We start from the raw sequence: 19,517 nt of genomic DNA on the forward strand, positions 1-19,517 counted from the left end.
AGATAGAATTTGATTCAAGTTTTTCATATAACACAAACAATATTTACTTTAATGCATATGTCCAAACAGTCTTAAGAAAAGGTCCAATTTGATTCAATTTACACATATTTTCTGATTTAATTAATTCATTGCAACAACTAAATTATAAACAAGACAAATAGGGAAATTAGAAGATAAATATAGAGGCATCTATCTGGAATAACTATTGAACAATAAACATACATGATTAAATACTTTATTGAATTTGTATCCTTATAGGAATTCAAGCATATAGTTAAACTTTCTAACAAATGTATGTAATCCTTTTCATGAAATGGTAATGAATGATTTTCCAGTATTTTTGTTATTATATTAAGTCTAAAAATTTATTAGACATACAATGATATTATTTATGTCTTATTTTATATTGAAAGTAAGTTATAACTTTACCTGGTACATATTTCTGATGTTTTTAAGTTTGTAAGATCGTTTACAAAAGATAATACATTAATATCATATTTTTTTCGTTTTGGAGTAGGGCATTCATCTAAAAGCAGGATCGATGAATCTAAATTATTAAAATATACCTAAATAACAACAATTTTTGTATAAATAAATTCTTAATTTGAGTAATAAAAATAATTTACTATGTTAAAAATTGTTACAGCCAACTCCGAAATGTAACTAAAGAAATTAGAATTGGAATTATTTTTAATTTGTAGTATTTCACGACGTACAAATTCATATATATGATGTAATTGAACAATCCACTTATTTTCATTATAAGCATACGAATCTTTATGGTTGAAATCAATGCATTTTGGATGATGTATTTTTATGAACAAAGTTAATAAATTATACAGCGTCTCTTGAATCTAAATATTTTAATTTTATAAAAATTAAAAAGTTGGTATGTAATTGAGAAGGAACTAACCTTTTTTGGTTTATCATTCTCATAGAAATTTATCAAATGTGTGCAGTTTTCTTCAATAAACTGGCAAAGTGATTTACGACATTCTATCCATAGCTAATTAAATTCAAAAAAAAAAAAAATTATTATTTTAATATACAGAATTCTTCAAATTTGGTATTAAAATGTAGTATACATTTTTTTTTTAATTTCATAAGGTAACCTATATGGTAGTAATGTAATTTAGTACAAACTTATTTTTTCAAGTAGAATATTGTTCCAAAAACAGTAGAAACTCTTTTAACTGTCACTGTTGGGACCAGGACAATAACGGTTAACAGAAATACAATAATACTAAACATAGTTTTTTAATAAACGCAAATGTTTTACGTCATTTGCAGATAAAAATCATAAATACTAATAATATATAATATGTAATAAAAAATATAATATCATACTAAAAAATACTAAATAAAATAATCCACCATCTTCTGTTTTTTTTTTTGAGGCACGAGATTTTTGACCGGCCATGTTTGGTATTTTACATTTTTAAGAAGAAGTAAGACCTGCGTAACTTCTTCTTTGTCAACCGTAGTGACATTAAAAATAATTTAATCATCATTCAAAATTTCAATGATCGCATCATTAACTTTTTTCTTTTGATGTTGACCAATGATGGATAACAGAGAGTGACGGTTAAACAAGTTTCTACTGTACCCATACTTGTTAATTAAATGAAACAAAATGGTAATAGTACTTAAAAAAGGTATTTTTTTTATAATTATTCTCTTGCAGACTGGGTTTTTAGAGAATTAAAAAAATATTCAATTATAATTTTATAGATGTTCAAATAGTAAAAAATACAATTGTGAATTGGTGGAATTACTTTAAGTTCTTTTGTAATCTTACAAATTTTTTTATATAACATTCATACAATTTTTTACTATATTTCCATATTTATTAATATACTTGTATATTTTTTTGTTTTAGATTTAATATTAAGAATTCTTTTATATACTTTTAATAGTTAATACTTAATAATAATTCAAAATAGTATATCGGAATTATTATATCATTGCATACAAAGTACATAAATATTATTAACAGTGGCAAATTCTTTAGATAAGTTAAGCATAGATTGTATGCTTAAGAATAAAGATATAAGTAGTAAAAATACAAAAAAATATTTTATTATTAACAATATATTACATATTTAAAAAAAATATAATAATGACAAATACATTTTTGTTATGTATACTTATTTGTGCTTATCGTTTATCATGATTAACTTTTACTGATAGTTGACATAGCAGACAATATGGCTGTTTGCAAGCTCACAACACTTATTATCACTGTGAAATACCAATATTTCAAAAAGCTGGTCCACTAGCAGCTACAGTAATAACATCCAGAGCATGCTAATTCAGTTACGTTTCGTCAATGATTTTTTTATTGATGTTTATTTTACTATTTTTAATGTTGTTTAGTACTATAAGTATATTGTTTTATATTATATAAGAATTGATTTTATTAATAATTAATAAAAACGTGAATGTAACTTATTCTGACTAACAATAATATTAAAATTGTTGAAATATTGTAATAAATAAAAACTAATTTGTGTATTATTGATTAATTATGTATAAAATATAATTAATTAATACATTGAAAGTAAATCTTTTTTTTTTAAATATTTAATCTTGGGGATAAATATGGAGTAATATTATAATACATTATCATAAATGGGCATGCTTATATTTAAAAGTCAGTATTCACCATTGATTATTAATTTATTGGTTAGAATGATAAAATTAAATAATATTTAATTATTTATAAAAAATAATGAATATTGAAAAGTATAACTTACCGTTCTACAAACATCAAATACAAGAATAATTAAATCTTCTCTTAAAGAAAAGTCATTGTTTTCCTGAAGTGTGTCCAATATTGATTGTTTTAAATATGAAAATATCCTATAATTAAATTATATTTGTACATATACCTATATTATAACTAGATAATTGAATACAAGTTTATAATATTTATAATTTAATTTATAAAAATGATCCTTTTATTGTTATTTGTTATACATCATTACAAAAAATGTTATCCATTATTTTTCTATGTATAAATGGCAAGCTATATTTTTAGTTTCATGAACTCAATTAAAATACAAGTACATTCCTACAATCGTTGAATAATAGTATAAAAATTAAATTGAAGGAGTACTTTGATTTTTGCATTAATTAGCATTAGACTATTGGAAAATCTATCAAAAATTGATGGGTTTTAACAAACATAAAATGTTAGAATTGTACATAACTTACACTTTCCAGAAAGAAAATGTTGAAACAAGTTAATAGGTATTTTTAACAATGAATAGTATAACATCAAAGATATTAATTTAATTAATTACTATATATTTATAGAAAAATATCAACAAAAAAAAATTTCTTGTAAATTAAATAAGATTAATAAATCAAATGTATAGAATAATTGAAAATATAACAATGTAGAACTGTAAGATAACAAAAATTTGAATATTTAAAAAAAGTGATTTTTAATAATTATAAATTTTCACTAATCACATAAATAACATTTTTTCAAATGTATTTTCATTTTTGATATCTGGTATATTTAAGTATTTAAGTAGAGTGTAATGGTAAATCAGAAATTAAATATTTACTTTTTTTTAACAGCTAATGACACATTAGAGTGGGCATCACCTCTGACTATTATATGTTTCATGATTTTTATTGAAACATGTTTCATATTTGCAAAATCCTCATTATATAAATTGTAAGCCAATGAAAACAAATCTAAAATATATAGATTTATGATTGATTGTATTTATAAAAAAATAATTCTTACCACTCCAATAACTGCTTAATGAATGCCAATAATAACTCCGAGATAAAATACAATGTTCTAAAATTTTATAATAAACTTCTCCCATGTATAATTGAAAAGTATTATTTTGTGAAACATCAAGAATACATTTTAACAAATCGTTGATAGGTAAATAAGGCTTATCTAAAAAAATAAAATAATTTATTAAAGCAAGCTAAGATTACTAGATTACGAGTGTAGAAGAATGTATTAGTTTTACATTTAATTACAATCATTATTGTTGTAAGTTGTAACCATAAAATAAAAAATTAACATATTATTTAATGTAGTCCTACTTAATTATTATTTGTATTTGTTTGTTAATTTGTTCACAATTTAAAAGTTTACACCCCCCCCCTCCGAAAAGGAACTTTGGATTTTGTCTAAAAACATTATGGTAACCCTAAAATTTATGAATACGTTACATTAAATATAATTATAAAAAATATGAATACTAAGTATTAAGTAGAAAATAATATTTTAACAGGTAAACATTAATTTTAGGTAATTTCTTAATTAATTATATGTATAACTTCGAATAATTTTTTATTTCAATTTTTAATATTATAATATTAAATGTTGCCTATTATTAGGTATCAAAATATTTTTAAAATAACAAAACAAACATTCCAGATCAACCGAGGTATTGCCGGTATTGGTGTTTATTTGAAGTTAGTAATATAAATATAAGAATGAATATAAGGAATATAATATAATGAATAAAATTCCTAAAATATAGATAAAATATAAGATTCTTAAAATAAATAGATAATAGTATAAAATGAATCTACATATTTTTAAAATGATATCGTGTGACGTGTATGGTGAAATTCATGAAATACATACAACTTTTATACATATTAGCATTGATTATAAAATAGACTATTCTATAATCAATGATATTAGGTACTAAAAATAATGTTTTCGAACTATATTAAAATAATGAATGATACCGATGGTTTAAATGTATAATATTATCCAAATTTAAATTTAGAATGACTATAAATTGAATACAATTGTGATTATACAATTCTTAGATTTCTCGGTTTAAATATAAATTATTAAGGAGGAACCTTTTATTAAACTTTCAAGCCTTAGCTATAAAAATTGAAAATTAATAATTATACTGTCAATATAGAAAATAATATTAACACTTGCTGAACATTTTACTTTTGACTCACCATTGTGAGGTACCAACTATATTCGCTACCCCTCCCACCAAATATGATAATCAAAGCACTTCTATTAGTTCTATTTCTTCAAAAGCGATGACACCAATGACCAAAATAAAAATCAATGTAAAACCAATATGTATTATCTGATAATCATCGTTTTACTCAGTATTTAAAATATAATTAAAAACAGGCATTTTATATGAAATCAGTAATTGACGAAATCGTTATTTTTTTTATGGTTTAACGGAAAAAAAAAACAAATATTTATAAATTCTTAAAATGTTCACCAAATTTGTTCAAAGTTTTTATAATCATTTTATATACCTACTCTTTACATTTATATACATGATGCATTTTTCAATTATATATTTATATCTTATATGTGGTTTAAAAGTTTTTAACACCGATTAATTAATATTAAATTCATATTCCAATAATTTTAATCGTAGCTAGAACGTGTTAATTAATTGTAATTATTACAGCTAAAACTTTTCCTAAAAGGTAAAATCCCAACTTATTTTTTTAAATAGCTTCACCACAGATTTTTATTTATTTTATATTTTACTAGGTATTTTAAGGTTAATTTATTGTTAATAACCGCGGTTCATAGTTAATATTATCATTTATCAATTATTAGTTATCAGTGTTATCACTGTTCTTTTATAAAAATACTCACTATAATTTTTTTTACTATCTAGTATTTTAGTCGGCGAAGAACATAAATACAACTTAGGTATTCAAGTGATTGAATAGTGAATAGTCTTAACAATATAACTTAGATTAATAACAAATGAAAATATTTAATATTTAATTATAATAAACTTAATACTACTATTTATTACCTACTTGTATCTATTTTAGAAGAAATTAAAAAAATGAAATCATTTCTTAAAGTAATTATGTTTAAAAACTTCTATAATAGAATGCATTCAACAAAGCAAGTGAAATGGGATATCATGGCTGGTTTATGTCTACAACGAAAACCAATAATTACTAAATCATTAACTGAAACAGAGGTAAATTTTCAAAATTTTTTACAAGAAATTGAATTTGAAAAGAGCTTGAAATCAGATCACGAGCTTAGACATGAAAAAGATGTAAAGAGAATGGAAAAATTGAAAAATGGAAAGGTTGTTGACTTTGATGACATTGATCAAGTATCGAATCAATCGGCGCAAGACTATGTAGATAAGAACAAAGAAGAACTTTTAAATTTTAAATATGCTAGTCGTTCAACTGAGGCAGACACAATCAATGATACTAAATCATTAAAAAGAAAATTAGATGATAATTTAGTTTTGATTGTTAAACAAAAATTGGGACATGATGACTTATGGATCCTACCACAAGGTTTGTGGAATGATGGAGAAACATTAAGAGAAACAGCTGAAAGAATATTAAGAGAATCGTTTGGCAATAATATAAATGTTAGTTTTTACGGCAATGCTCCGTGTGGGTTTTATAAGTATAAGTATCCAAAACAAAAACGAGAACAATCTAATGTGGAAGGGGCAAAAATATTTTTTTTCAAAGCAAAACTTTTGGATGGAAATGTAGAACAAAAAGACATATGGACAGATTATGAATGGTCAACTGTTCCAGAACTCAATAAGAGACTTATTCAACCATACATGAAAAATGTTAAATTATTCTTGTCAAATTATAATGTAAACACATAATTAATAGATAACTTTTGCTCACATATACCTTTGTTAGCTTTATTGATGATATTTCTCAGCAAAATAGAACAGTTTTCTAGATTTGGTTGTTTGTAACTAAAACCTGATCTTTGCTTCTTTTTGTCTTCATTCTCAACCTCCTGGCAAATAAAAAATGTAAATTTAAATAAGTATTAATATTTATTAACAATTATATTATTGCATAGCAGGGGTGTTAAGTACCCTGAATTATTAAGCTAGTATCCTGAATACCTTGGTTATCTTTAATAACAATAATTTTTAGTTATATACCACTATGGGTCAAGATGAGCTATTAGACTTATTAAATATCCATATCAAAGAACGTATAGTTCTTAATAATTGTTTAAAATAAATATGCATATAACAAGTGCAGCTTATTTTTAATTAAATGTCTAGTATAATTATTTAATAGTTAAGTAAAAAACAATTTGTTTTGCATACAATGTTATAATTGGTTTATATCTATAATTAATTTTATTTGATTAATAGTGAAAGAAGTGTTATATTTTTTGGGCAATTGCACAAAATGTATTAGTTTGAAAAATAATTTTGTTAGAGTAAACAAATATTTTTTTAAATTTAACTACCATCATGAATAAGTAATATGTTGATAACAATTGAGTTTGTTAAATTAACTTTATACACATTAAGTATATTTTACTGATATAGTTGTTTTTTTTTTGTATATAATAAAGCATCAGGGAAGATAATATTATATTGTATACATAGGGTACTAGAAGCAGTAGAAGCTATAGGATACATAAATATTTTTTGATTTTGTAAAAAATAAAAATACTTTATAAAACAAAATTATATAAGATGCAAGATTTAATTTTACGTGAGGGCGGGTAGTTAGCTTCAATATTTATCTTTAATGATAAATATGCATGGCATCAGTAATTAATTACATTAAATGTAACGATGATGGTGAGGTAAACAAGGAGTATGAGAGACAAAGCCCCCTTAAAGATTTGTTTCCTTTAAATTTTAATTAGTGTTCAAGTTCCCCTTATATTTTGGGTAGATTATGTTAATGACACAGACGTGTTCAGACCTTTGACACAGTGGGAGCAACCTGGTGCGACCTCAGGGGGCTAAGTGGCTTTAGCCCCGCTTTGAACAATTTTTTTTAGTTCATAATGCCACTGAGAATCGCAGGGGGTGCAGGTGCATACCCTGCAACCCTCGTAAACACGCCTATGGTTAATGAATAGTTTAAAAGTTTAATTTACTAACAAGTATTAAGCTTCGGTGATAACAATTTAGAAGACATTTCCATGTTACAAGATTACCATCAATACTTTGAGATTGATGAATCTGTTGAAGACTACTGTTATAATTCAAAACTTCAATGACTTCATCATTTTCCAATAACTGTTGAATTTCTTGTCGTTTTATCTATAAAGATATTTTTTATAAAATATTAAAATAGAATTAATAAATTAGTAAAATTATATAATTATACGTTAATAGCAAGTTGTAAATATATTGTTGTAATGCAAATATATTTAATATATTATTATTTTCTTATCCTTAAAATATAAAGTTGACATATATTGCATGAACAATATTTAAATATCAAGCAGTAACAGCAGTATTGTACATAATATTTTATAGTTTTATCAGGAGCGGATAAAGGTTTTTTCCACCCATAGGCTGAAATAAATTTATCGCCAAAAAAAAAAAGAAGCTATTTCTTTTCGACCGTTAAAATTTATCATCACCCTAGGATTTAGACTAAACAGCCTAAGCGGTAATACAGCCCTGAGTTTTATACGCTGTATCAATGGCAATCTGAACAATTTTCAGACCTGAGACAAACTGTCATTAGACCACTTATTCACTCACAGCATTTAATCTACAATTTTTTTTCAACAGCAATTATATTATACATGGGCTGTTTATGCTTAGCTATACCTTAAATTATATGACTTGAATTTATATAAATACTACCTATATTTTATAATAATACGTTATTAGCCATTACCTTTCGTTCTGTGACTTTATTTGAGTCTAAACTTTGTAAACAACTACTCAAATCACTGTCGATTTTACGTTTTTTTTTAATATCCATGTTTTAGAAAATATTTGTTAAATTATGACAACGAATTAAGACAATAAAATGAAAATGTTACTACTATTAATTATGTCCGACATCATAGTTTATATTCACACGGATTCTCTAAAAGAAATACATTTTAAATTTTAAACAAAAGAAACGTCAAAGAATTATTGGTATTTCTTACGAGAAGAAAATATAAAAAGATACTAGCAGGCCGATATCAAAATTTAATTCTGGCGGCAGTTTATTCGCAGTTTGCAGCTGATAATATCTAAGAGTTTACTCCTATGATATCAACTATGTCATGACGTAAAAATATCCGGGAGGAAAAAATGATATTGGACGAACCAAAATTCATGTGCTGTGCTCCAACTTCGAAATGGAAAATGGAAATAAGAATAAGAAATTTGAGTCTCGAGTTTCTGTAGTCTGTTCCGTTGTTTTACTATAGTTTTGTTCTCACGTCATTACAAAGCAATTAAAGCATACATGCATACATTATAATTTTTAAATAGAAATATTCTATTTGTATAATCAATAATTGATATACGATTTTAATGTTATAAATTATACCAGCCACCAGACTAATAGTAATGGTATAATATCTTAAGCAAATTTAATATACTTATTTATTTTATGATAGTTTTTATTTAACAATTTATTACAGATTCTATAGCATTCACATAGGTTATAACTAAAATATAATAAATAAAAAAAAAAATTATAGATTTCCTAGAAATAATCTTGTCGGTTGGTACTGCGGGAGCCTTCCTATTCCTGCTCAACTGTTATTTAATAAACAATAAACTTGTTCAGTTGTTCCTCAGACTATTCAAACTTTTAAAACTTGTATGGATTATAATTATATATATTATACATGAAAATTTTAACAATAATAAAAAGGTTTCCTGGAAAAATACACCTGCTGTGTAAAATCATGAATCATAATAGGTACCACGGTTTAAGAATTTAAGATATAAGTAAATATAGCCATAAGGGTAAAATATATGTAACACTTTTTTACTTATTAGTATTTACTTTTTATTGGTATCACAGATATCTACATATCAGTGTAATGTCAGCTAAATTTTGATCATGTTTATTATATAATGTTGTATTTGTTTACTATAACCATTGATTAGTCTATTCTATAATCAACTACGAATTATGATTAAACTTGAGAATTATTTTAAACCGTGAAATCGTCTTCAATTTTCATGATTTATACCAAAATATCATTAATCATGATCATACCTATTTTAATTTTTTTATGAAAAGTGATTTATCATAAATTTTAGTATCAAAATATAATCATATATTCATATAATTTTCGTTTATCTGTAGACTGCTTATTTATTTTTCTATGATTGTAAATATTACTTTTGACTGATTAGAACCCATATAACTTGAATTTTAAAATTTATAATTAAATGAATGCGTATAGATCTGTGGGTTTTAGTTGATCATTGAACGATCTTAATATTGGTGTAAAAATAATCTTGTTATTGAAAAAGGATTATATTATTTGTTAGATATTTATTTTCAATCAAATAAAATGGACACAAATGAAACTGATGGTAAGATTTATTTAAAAAATATATTTATGATAAAATATGTAAAAAGCTGATTTGTTAATTTTTATGTATTAAACCAGGAGGTAATGGAAATGTAGAAACTAAAAAGATAGAAGTAAAAGGTACTGAAAATGTGGACGAAAATGGAGTAAAATATATTATATATGAAGAAAATCAAGTGGAAATAAATGAAAATGCTGAAGTAAATATTTTTTAAATATTATAAATTGGTTCATATTTAAAACTTCAATAGGTACTATTAGTGTTTTTTGATAAATGGAATTTTAGTTTTTGAATTGCACTTATATATTTATTCCATATAATATAATCAAATACTATCTTATGTCGTAAATGTTGTATGTATAATTATTATGTCAGAATTAGAAGGACTTATTATTTGTCATAGTTAGTTCTTAATTTTACATTCAATTAACATTAAAAACATTCATATAAATCTGAAGAAAATACTACACCCGTATATTTACCATATATTAAGATTCGTTAATTTATTATTTAAGAAACTACATTGCCCATATGTTCTGACATTGTCTTATAAGCATATAACAGAAAATTTGCATTCAGAAGAAACCATTTTATATACCTAAAGCATTGATTTTAATATTCTAATGAATTAGCCAGTTATAAAATGTTGAATTTACTATCTAGGGATCTTGTAGACTTTTATTGATATTTAATTTAAATTTATAAGTGATCTTAAAATTATAATTCTTTTAATTTGGTCTCAGGTTTTATTGAATGTGCATATTTTTGTGCATAATATTGGATTATAATTCTTTTGTTTTTCATTTAGTGACAATATAATATTTAATAATAATGATAAGTTGAATTATAGTTGATAATCATAAAACTAAGATTAGATTGACAAGAAATTTTCAGATTTTTTTTTAAATAGGTTGCAGTGTTGGTTGATGTGTCATTATTGACTAGTTTTGTTCTGCATATATTTGAATTATATATAATCATTTACATTTCTAGAAGAGCTCTTAATTTGTTTTTGACAAGATTATCCCTGAAGTGTTTAGTTATGTCACTAGTACAGTGGTCATCAACCGGTAGCCCTCATTAAATTCTAGAACGACAAATTTTTTTTTATCCATTTTATTATCTAGAGATTATTTTTTTTCATAATAAATAATTTAAGAATGTAAAATTTTTATTTTTTTCTGGCCCTTGTACTCTTTAGTTTTTGAATATAGCCTAAGAGTCCAAAAAGGTTGCTGACCACTGCACTATATCATCTATATCATAGGATTTTACATTTCTGCCTAATCTACTTCTAAAATGTATGATGATTTAATCATCCTTATATTAAAACTAATGATACATAATAGATTCTGCTTAATATGAATTTGCTATGATGTATGTTTGTAACACTGAGTTAACACATGTAGGTATAGTGTTATTGTAAATCTAATAAATTAATAATAAACCTTTCACTATTATAAAAATTTATATTAGTATACTGTATGATTGTTTTAACTTAAGATACTCATTATTTCAAAAACTAATTTCATTTTTTTATTGTTATCATTGGTATGTCTTGAAAATAAAAAAAATATTTTTACCACTCCATGTTTAATAATAATTTTCTTTGTATTATGAGTATTATTTTTTTTTTTATCTTTTTAATTCTGTATTTAATTATTTTACAGCTTATTTTATAAAATGTATACTAAAATTTTCAACTCATTGCTTAGATTATGTCTTCTTTTTTTAGGAGTTAGATTTAAATCATCAAAGACTGGATAAAATTGAAAATTTTGAAAATATGCTAAGTCTTCGTTCTTTATGTCTTCGTTGGAATCACATAAAAAAAATTGAAAACATTGAAATGCTTGTTTCTCTTAGTGAACTTGATTTGTATGATAATCAAATAACTAAAATTGAAAATCTATCTAGTCTTGTTAACTTGAAGTAAAATGATTTAATTATGGGTTGTGTATACCTAATTTTAATATAAATTTATATCTTATAATTTTAGAGTACTTGATTTGTCATTCAATCGTATAAAAGAAATTGAAGGTCTTGAACAGTTGATCAATTTAGAAAAATTGTATTTATCCAGTAATCGAATAACTAAAATTACAAATGTTAATCATTTATTGAATCTACAGATGTTGGAATTGGGAGATAATAAGATTAAGGTATGTTTATGAATTTCAAAACAATTATTTGTTTAAAATGTTGCTTATAATAATCATTCAATTTGCTTCATATGCTTTGTACTTTTTATTTATCTTTATACTGTAGTTAAATCACAATATTATTTTTGAACAATTATGTTAAAAAAACATATGTTTAAACAGTTGTCTAACTTTAAATTTTTTTATATTAAATGCCTTAATTTATGTTACAAAGAAAGTTCAGGGTTTAATGCATTTAATTTTTTTTTTTAATGTTAATATTTTGACTATTGTGACACATTGCTACTAATTTGTTTTAGTAGTATTAGGAAAACAAATATCTAGTATTTTCTAATAGAAGAGAAAACAAATAGAAGTTTTCAAAGATTTTATTTTTTAAAGTGAGGGAAAAATTCGCTATTTTTGAGAAATAATTTTGATTTATTAAGGTACTGTCTACCCCTAATTCTGGTTACTAGTTATATTTTACCATTTTGTTTGGCGTCATGTTGATTTAATAATTATTATTTTTATTATTTTAAATTTATATTGTTTACAGACAATTGAAAATATTGAATGTCTCAGTGGTCTTACAGAATTATACCTTGGAAAAAATAAAATTGATAAAATACAAAATTTAGATACATTGGTCAACTTAAAAATATTGAGCTTACAAAATAACAGTTTAACCAAAATTGAAAATCTTAATAAGTTGATAAAATTGGATGAATTGTATATATCAGAAAATGGAATCACTGTTATTGAAAATCTCAATGATAATATTAATCTTGGAACTCTAGATTTGTCTATGAATAAAATTTCTAAAATTGAAAATATAATACATTTACAAAAATTAACAGAATTTTGGGTAAGAACAATACATTTTCAAAAATACAACACTTATAGTTATTATAAATGAAACACATACATTCATTATTTTTTAGATTAATGACAACCAAATAACTGATTGGAATAGTGTTCAAATTTTGGAACATTTGAAGAAACTAGAAACTATATACTTGGAACATAACCCATTAAGCAAGGACACTGCATACAGAAGAAAAATTAAATTAATAATGCCATGGATTGCTCAAATTGATGCTACTTTGGCTCGATAAATTATTTAAATTGACTAAAAAGCTTATTTAAATTAAGTAACATACTAATAGCATTATACAATGTTATTAATATTATAGTTTTTTCTTAGTATTAATAATTAATTTGTATAGTGTAATTAAAAGTTCTCAATTAAATATATATATATATATATATATATATATATGATAATTGTGAATTGAAACATTATTATATTATATTAAATAAAAATAAGATTTTCAAAATAAATATTAATCATTTAATTTAATTTTTACAACAGAATTTTCATCAATTGGATTAATAATTTGTCCCATTTGAGTAACAACTGGGGGAGCAGTAAGTTTTTGGAAAACTGTCTCAGGTACCCATGTTCGGCCTACAGGTACCTTGATTGTTTCTTCATATTCTTCAATACCTTTAAATGGATATGGCAATTCAGAAACCTAAAAAAAAATTATATATATATATATTGTACAATAACTAATAAGTAATAACAATGATAATTCATAAAAGGACTTATAACTTTTTATTTTTGTTTCATATTTAAGGCTTCTCATACAATTTTATAATAGAAAAAAATAAAAACCAAAAATCCTAAATATGTAATGAAAGATCAAATATATTATTTTTGTCAAAATCAAGAAAATTCACAAATTATTTTGTAATTAAAAATTATAAATTTAATTTCGGATAGTTTAAGCTTGAAAATGTAATACAATTTCTCATAAGTGGTTTATACAGAAAATTACAAACTTTATAAATATGATTTAACAATGTTTATTTATGATCAAATTTTATTAAAATTGGATATTTAAAGTTAATAACTTTCAGTTATATTTATAATAAATGTGATTTGTTTTTGGCATAAATTAGTTCAATCTATTATTTTAAAAAACAATCACTATATATATATATATAATAAAATATTCATAGTAACATAGATGACAGTCTCCACTCAGAATTTTTTCTTATGCAACATTTTGTACTGAATTCAAATCTAGTACATCTATTGAAATGATGCACTCAATGGTAAGGTAATTATAAATTTAATTTCAACTAGTAGTTATTTGATAAAATTATTAAAAAAAAAAAATCTTACTAAATGTGATCTAATAGAATCATCAGCATTCTCATGAATAATAACTTTTTCTCGGTTGAAATCTTTACGTGGAGGTTTAGCAGGTGTTCTAAACATCCCCATGTTAGATCTTTTCTTAAATGCTCGTTTTCTGATATTTGGGCCAGCCCAACTGCCCCAACCAGGAAGTCCTGTTTCTATTTTTGGCTTGGACTGCTCTTCTAACTTTTTCTTTTCCTCCCTAAATATAAAACCATTATATAAAAGGCATGTTCATATAATTAAGATTGGATAGTTAATACTTGAATTCATTAATAATATCATCATTAGCAAAAGCTTCTGCAATTAACTTTTCTTGATCATTTTCTTCATTATCATCTATTTGGTCTTCTACTTGAGTCATTTCTTCAGTTTCTAAATTTGTCTGAGTCACTTGTAAAAACTCTGTAGGATCAATATTTTGTACTTGCTTTTTGGGGTTTTCAACAATTTTAATAGCAGGTCCTTGGTTGCTTTCAATATTGCTTGTATTATTAGTATCTAATGTTTTATTATCTTCATACAAAGGTTCATTAAATCCAGCCTTTATACGTTTATTATTCATTTTTAAGTAATCACTTTTTACTTCTTCATTCTGTCGTTTAACAACATTTGTCTTTGCAGGTTGTTTAACTGTTACTTTGTTGAGCTTAAGCAATTTCTCATTAATTTTTTTTTTTAATTCAGTTTCAACAGTCTTAAATGCATTTTCAACATCTCTGTGTACTTTTTTTTTGTTTAAGTTATCATTAATATTATCTGATGATACAAACCATGTTCCAGCAACTGTATTAATTACATCAATGTTACCATTTTTCTTATTGTTTTGTGCCTTAGAGTTGCTTTTAATATTTGTATCAATTTCTTTAGTTTTAGTTTCTGACTCAATTGTATCATTAGAGAAATGAACTTTTTTATTTTTAGGTGTAACAATTTTTAAAACTTCAACATGACTCTCCTCTTCATCAAAAGTAGAGAGATCATGAACTGTAATATTTTTAACCTTATTTTTCTTCTTTTTTTTAATTTTATCTTTAGTTTCACTATTTTTCTCATTTGATTTATCGTTTTTATATTGTCCATTTGTGTCTTTAATTTCACTATTTTTCACATCTGAGTTATTGTTTTTATATTGATCATTTGTGTCTTTTACTTCACAATTATTTTGAACAAAATTATTATAACCAGCCATAAAATCTTTGAATTCTTTTCGTTCAGCAAGCCAAGGATTATCAGGATCAACCACTTGTTCAGGTATTTCAATTTGTTCCTCATCAGAAGTATCAGAATCATTTATATCATTCAATGATGGTTGTACTTTCTGAGTTAACTCTTTACTTTTTCTTAACTGTTCTGCTAAAGCTATTCGGCTCTGTAAAAAACACAAAATAATGACAATTAATTCAATTATGACTATATAATTAACTATTGATCCAATTTCAAAATCCATATAACATTCATATTATAAACTAATATAAAAATGAAGCACCTAATAAAACAGTAGTTGTGCTTTTAAGCAATCTTTTATTGCTTGGAAGTTAACTTTTGTGTAAAAAATTACTATTTTTTTTATAGTATAAATAAAATTTCTCAATGGACAGCCTCATATAAAACTAACCTCTAGCAACAGGTAAGGTTTTGAGTATGGCAGTAGGGTAGATGTAACTAACATCTGTAGAGCATCACTTTATTATTTCAACAACTGCCTAATTTTCTAAGATTAATGTAGTAAAATACATTTTTGGTTACAGTTTGTTGTCAGAAATGAAAACTGATTAAACAAGAAATATGGATGAAAATTGTTCACATCTAAAATTACTATGATACAGATTATAAATATAATAAAAACTATCAACTAAATTTTTTTATAGTTAATAATTATATAAAAATTCTTATTAAACTTTAATCTTTGTCAAGTACTAATTCTAATCTTTTTCAGATTCAATTTCTAAATGTTTATTACTTACATCTTTATCATATTTTGCTCGTACAACATGATTTCGCGCCCACTGTCCAGTAGACTTATGTCTTAAGCTAGCACGCTCTTCAGCTCTTGTCTTTTCAATAACATTAAGTTTTTCTAATGCTGCTACCGGATCTGTGTCTTGTAATTTTTCAAATTCTTTGATTTGCTCTTTTGTCTTCTCCTTTCTTAATAATCTATGATATTTTTTGCTTTTAATTTTATTTTGTCTATGAGCTTTAGCATGTCTATATGATTCTTTAGCTCGGAAACTAGCCATATTTTTACGTTTTTCTAATAACTCTTTTAGTGTTAATGGATATTTTTCTTTTTCTTTTTCTATCCAAGACATTTTCTAAAAATTAAAACAAATATATTTAGCTAATTAATAATAATTAATGTTCTGAAATTTAAATAAAATTATTACTAAATCTTTTTGCTTTTGTTGAACAATTTCACTAGACTGTAATACAGCAGAAATTTTCTTTTGTAAATCTGTAGGGTTAGATAATCCTCGACTAAAATCAACCATACGATTATCAAAAACTTCAACTTCACTACTCCTTAAAGGAAATCTTAACTGATCGGCAGACTTATTTTTTTCAACAATAGCAGACCATCTACTAATGTGTTTTTTAAAATTGTCATAAGCAACCGCTCTTTTTATCTGTAATAAAAACATTAATAGTTTACATTTTGATTTCATCTTTCAATCACTTAATTAAATTAAAAATATTATTAATATTAAAAGTTTTGTAGTTGATAATTTTATTGTATTGACAATACTATTGTCTATTACGTTTCGTTTAAACTATACTTTAATAGGATTGCAAACAGACAGTTTTTAAGGAGTTTAGCATTCTTCTATTGTATGTGTAAGTGGGTCTTGTAAATTAATAAGTGATCATTAGTATATAATTTTAATGTATGAGAAATATTGGTGTTTTTGCACGCACACTTATAAGTCACCTCCACGAGGTAGCATATTAGATCGAACAATAAACATTATATGTATGTTAATTTATATTATGTACTTTATGTCAATCCAAATGATGGGCCTAATAATAGATTAGACTCCTGAAAACTGATTTAAATTTTTTAATAATTATTTGAGAATGAGCAGACAACATATTAAGATTTTTAATTTAAATTTTGAAAGTTGCCATAACATATCTCAAGTAAACATAATAATAAATTCAAATTAGTTTTTAAGAATATTATCATATGGCTAGGTCCATTGGAATGATAGACAAACGATTGGTACTTTTTAGTTGAAATAACCAACAGTTTGCAATTTCCTTAAAACCAAAGTCTTAAACTAGTTAGTTTTTATTCTGTTTAAATAAACACTGTTTAATTTATAATTAGACTTACATAGAAGTTTGGGTTTACAGTAAATGAAAATGTAGACATTTTTAAGTATATTTAATTTCGATGCTTATTAAATCATAATTCAGGGCTTGTAAGATTAGATAATTGGGTCTTTTCATAAGATAAAAAGCACTAACTATTATTAAATAACAGTTTATATATTGAATTAAGAAATATATATTGTTATACTAACACAAGTTGTCATCATAACCGTCTAAGATTTAGTAAAACTGGGTTTGAAGGAGGGATTTTAGGAGAAAATGTCACATATTATAGATAGCATAGTAAGTAGGTTCATAAATTTATAAGCCTTGTCACTAGTCTCATCACATCACTGTATGCCATATCTCCTCTAAGTAGTAATATATTTGAAAACTGTATCGGAATATTATAATACACAATTTTATTAATTCATAGTAATATGGCATAAATAGAGATAAAAATTGATAAATTTGTAATTTTATATAAATTAACCAACTTCTAAGTTAAGTTAAATTGATAAGTTTTGGCTGTTAAGGCTTGTAATTAGTAGATTTACTCTAATACATTAAAGTTAAACATTATTAAAGAGGGTAACAAACTCAATAATATTAAATATATATATGATAATATTAATATTGATAAATGATAATATTAGGATATAAAAGATTACTTTTTCAGCATGAACTTTATCCAATGGTTTCTGCAATAGCTTTTTTGTTGATTTAGCTACTTGAATTTTTTGCCTTATTTTTGGTGCTTTTTTTTTTAATGCATCTGTTAAATCATCAACGTTTGTTGTTTGTTGTCCACTTGACAAATGAAATTCAGAAACTTGTAAACTTGGTTCATTGCGAGTGGATGGCTGGATTCTTAAATTAAAATTGTATATTAGTTGTATAATAGTTGACAAGATAAATTGTCCTTAGTTTTCATTTATAAATCGCAAAAAATTATTTAGGTAAATAACATACTTTCGTTTGGTTTTAGATGTAATTGTTTGTAACAACTGTCTATGTTTCTCGTATGAAACATCATCCATATCTTCATCATTGAAAGCATCTTCGTTTTTGGCTAGTGAACTAACCATATTGAAACGTAACGAAAATTTAAATATTTAATTTTAAAAACTAAAATTATAGTTATAATTATAAACTTTTGTAAAACTACCACGGTCGAGTACTTTTTTCTTAAATAAAAGACATGATATTTTAAGTTTCTACGTAAATCGTAAGGCACGTGTGATGATCCTCTGTAGTTACTCTGATAGTGTAATCTATTAACTGCTGTCTGCTGGCCTATCGTGGTCTAATCACAGAATATAGATAACGTTATTAATTATTGCCACGTTTTGGTTGGCGGATGGTAGAAATTAAGCATAGCATACATTAATACAAATTACGAAATGTAATATGAATTTTGTCTGTATTCTATTAAAGAGTAAACAATTATCGATCTTTCAAACTATTGTATATTTATTGTTATTCGATATTATTTTATAATAAATATTTTAAAAAAGATTTTATTAAATGTTATTATTTCATATTTTTCATTAAATA

General features: G+C 24.1%; 4 protein-coding genes across 5 annotated transcripts in view; 2 read left to right on the forward strand and 2 right to left on the reverse strand.

Annotated features, from left to right (window-relative positions):
* The window catches only part of LOC132928968 (serine-protein kinase ATM), a 29,062-nt gene extending 20,144 nt beyond the window's left edge, over positions 1-8,918 (reverse strand). Inside the window, exons 1-11 of one of the 2 annotated variants that reach the window (XM_060993954.1) lie at positions 8,641-8,918; positions 7,890-8,051; positions 6,661-6,772; positions 3,764-3,922; positions 3,576-3,708; positions 2,757-2,862; positions 914-1,006; positions 627-854; positions 430-566; positions 223-357; positions 48-137 (exon numbers count right to left, since the gene is read on the reverse strand). In XM_060993954.1, the coding sequence (XP_060849937.1) occupies positions 48-137; positions 223-357; positions 430-566; positions 627-854; positions 914-1,006; positions 2,757-2,862; positions 3,576-3,708; positions 3,764-3,922; positions 6,661-6,772; positions 7,890-8,051; positions 8,641-8,727 (1,442 nt within the window). In that variant the 5' untranslated portion in view covers positions 8,728-8,918. Of the gene's footprint in view, positions 1-47; positions 138-222; positions 358-429; positions 567-626; positions 855-913; positions 1,007-2,756; positions 2,863-3,575; positions 3,709-3,760; positions 3,923-6,660; positions 6,773-7,889; positions 8,052-8,640 lie in introns of both variants that reach the window. The other variant, XM_060993953.1, reaches the window with a different exon arrangement.
* Positions 5,653-6,713, forward strand: LOC132928969 (large ribosomal subunit protein mL46). The gene has a single exon (XM_060993955.1). The coding sequence runs from the start codon at positions 5,829-5,831 to the stop codon at positions 6,630-6,632; it is 804 nt and encodes a 267-aa protein (XP_060849938.1). The 5' UTR covers positions 5,653-5,828; the 3' UTR covers positions 6,633-6,713.
* A 969-nt stretch (positions 8,919-9,887) lies between the features above and the next one.
* On the forward strand, positions 9,888-13,796 carry LOC132928283 (protein phosphatase 1 regulatory subunit 7-like). The gene is made up of 6 exons (XM_060992847.1): positions 9,888-10,292; positions 10,370-10,491; positions 12,028-12,224; positions 12,292-12,454; positions 12,993-13,301; positions 13,378-13,796. Exons 1-6 carry the CDS (start codon positions 10,271-10,273, stop codon positions 13,549-13,551), a joined length of 987 nt encoding a protein of 328 aa, XP_060848830.1. The 5' UTR covers positions 9,888-10,270; the 3' UTR covers positions 13,552-13,796.
* Positions 13,765-19,232, reverse strand: LOC132928281 (U3 small nucleolar RNA-associated protein 14 homolog A). Its single transcript, XM_060992845.1, has 7 exons — positions 18,933-19,232; positions 18,632-18,830; positions 17,036-17,275; positions 16,613-16,963; positions 14,909-16,017; positions 14,628-14,847; positions 13,765-13,971 (listed from the first exon to the last, which is right to left on the reverse strand). Exons 1-7 carry the CDS (start codon positions 19,046-19,048, stop codon positions 13,780-13,782), a joined length of 2,427 nt encoding a protein of 808 aa, XP_060848828.1. The 5' UTR covers positions 19,049-19,232; the 3' UTR covers positions 13,765-13,779.
* Between the last annotated feature and the right edge of the window lie 285 nt (positions 19,233-19,517).

Source organism: Rhopalosiphum padi, chromosome 4, assembly GCF_020882245.1.
Source record: "Rhopalosiphum padi isolate XX-2018 chromosome 4, ASM2088224v1, whole genome shotgun sequence".
In the NCBI taxonomy this organism is placed as follows: domain Eukaryota; kingdom Metazoa; phylum Arthropoda; class Insecta; order Hemiptera; family Aphididae; genus Rhopalosiphum; species Rhopalosiphum padi.

Excerpts from the sequence above, each read along its gene's own strand:
- LOC132928969 (XM_060993955.1), top strand. The coding sequence starts at position 5,829 with ATGAAATCATTTCTTAAAGTAATTATGTTTAAAAACTTCTATAATAGA.
- LOC132928283 (XM_060992847.1), top strand. The coding sequence starts at position 10,271 with ATGGACACAAATGAAACTGATG. Across the intron at positions 10,293-10,369 it reads GGACACAAATGAAACTGATG|GAGGTAATGGAAATGTAGAA; the intron begins GTAAGATTTATT and ends GTATTAAACCAG. Across the intron at positions 13,302-13,377 it reads AAAAATTAACAGAATTTTGG|ATTAATGACAACCAAATAAC; the intron begins GTAAGAACAATA and ends ATTATTTTTTAG.
- LOC132928281 (XM_060992845.1), bottom strand. The coding sequence starts at position 19,048 with ATGGTTAGTTCACTAGCCAAAAACGAAGATGCTTTCAATGATGAAGAT. Across the intron at positions 18,831-18,932 it reads ACATCTAAAACCAAACGAAA|AATCCAGCCATCCACTCGCA; the intron begins GTATGTTATTTA and ends TTTTAATTTAAG. Across the intron at positions 14,848-14,908 it reads GATATTATTAATGAATTCAA|GGAGGAAAAGAAAAAGTTAG; the intron begins GTATTAACTATC and ends TTTTATATTTAG.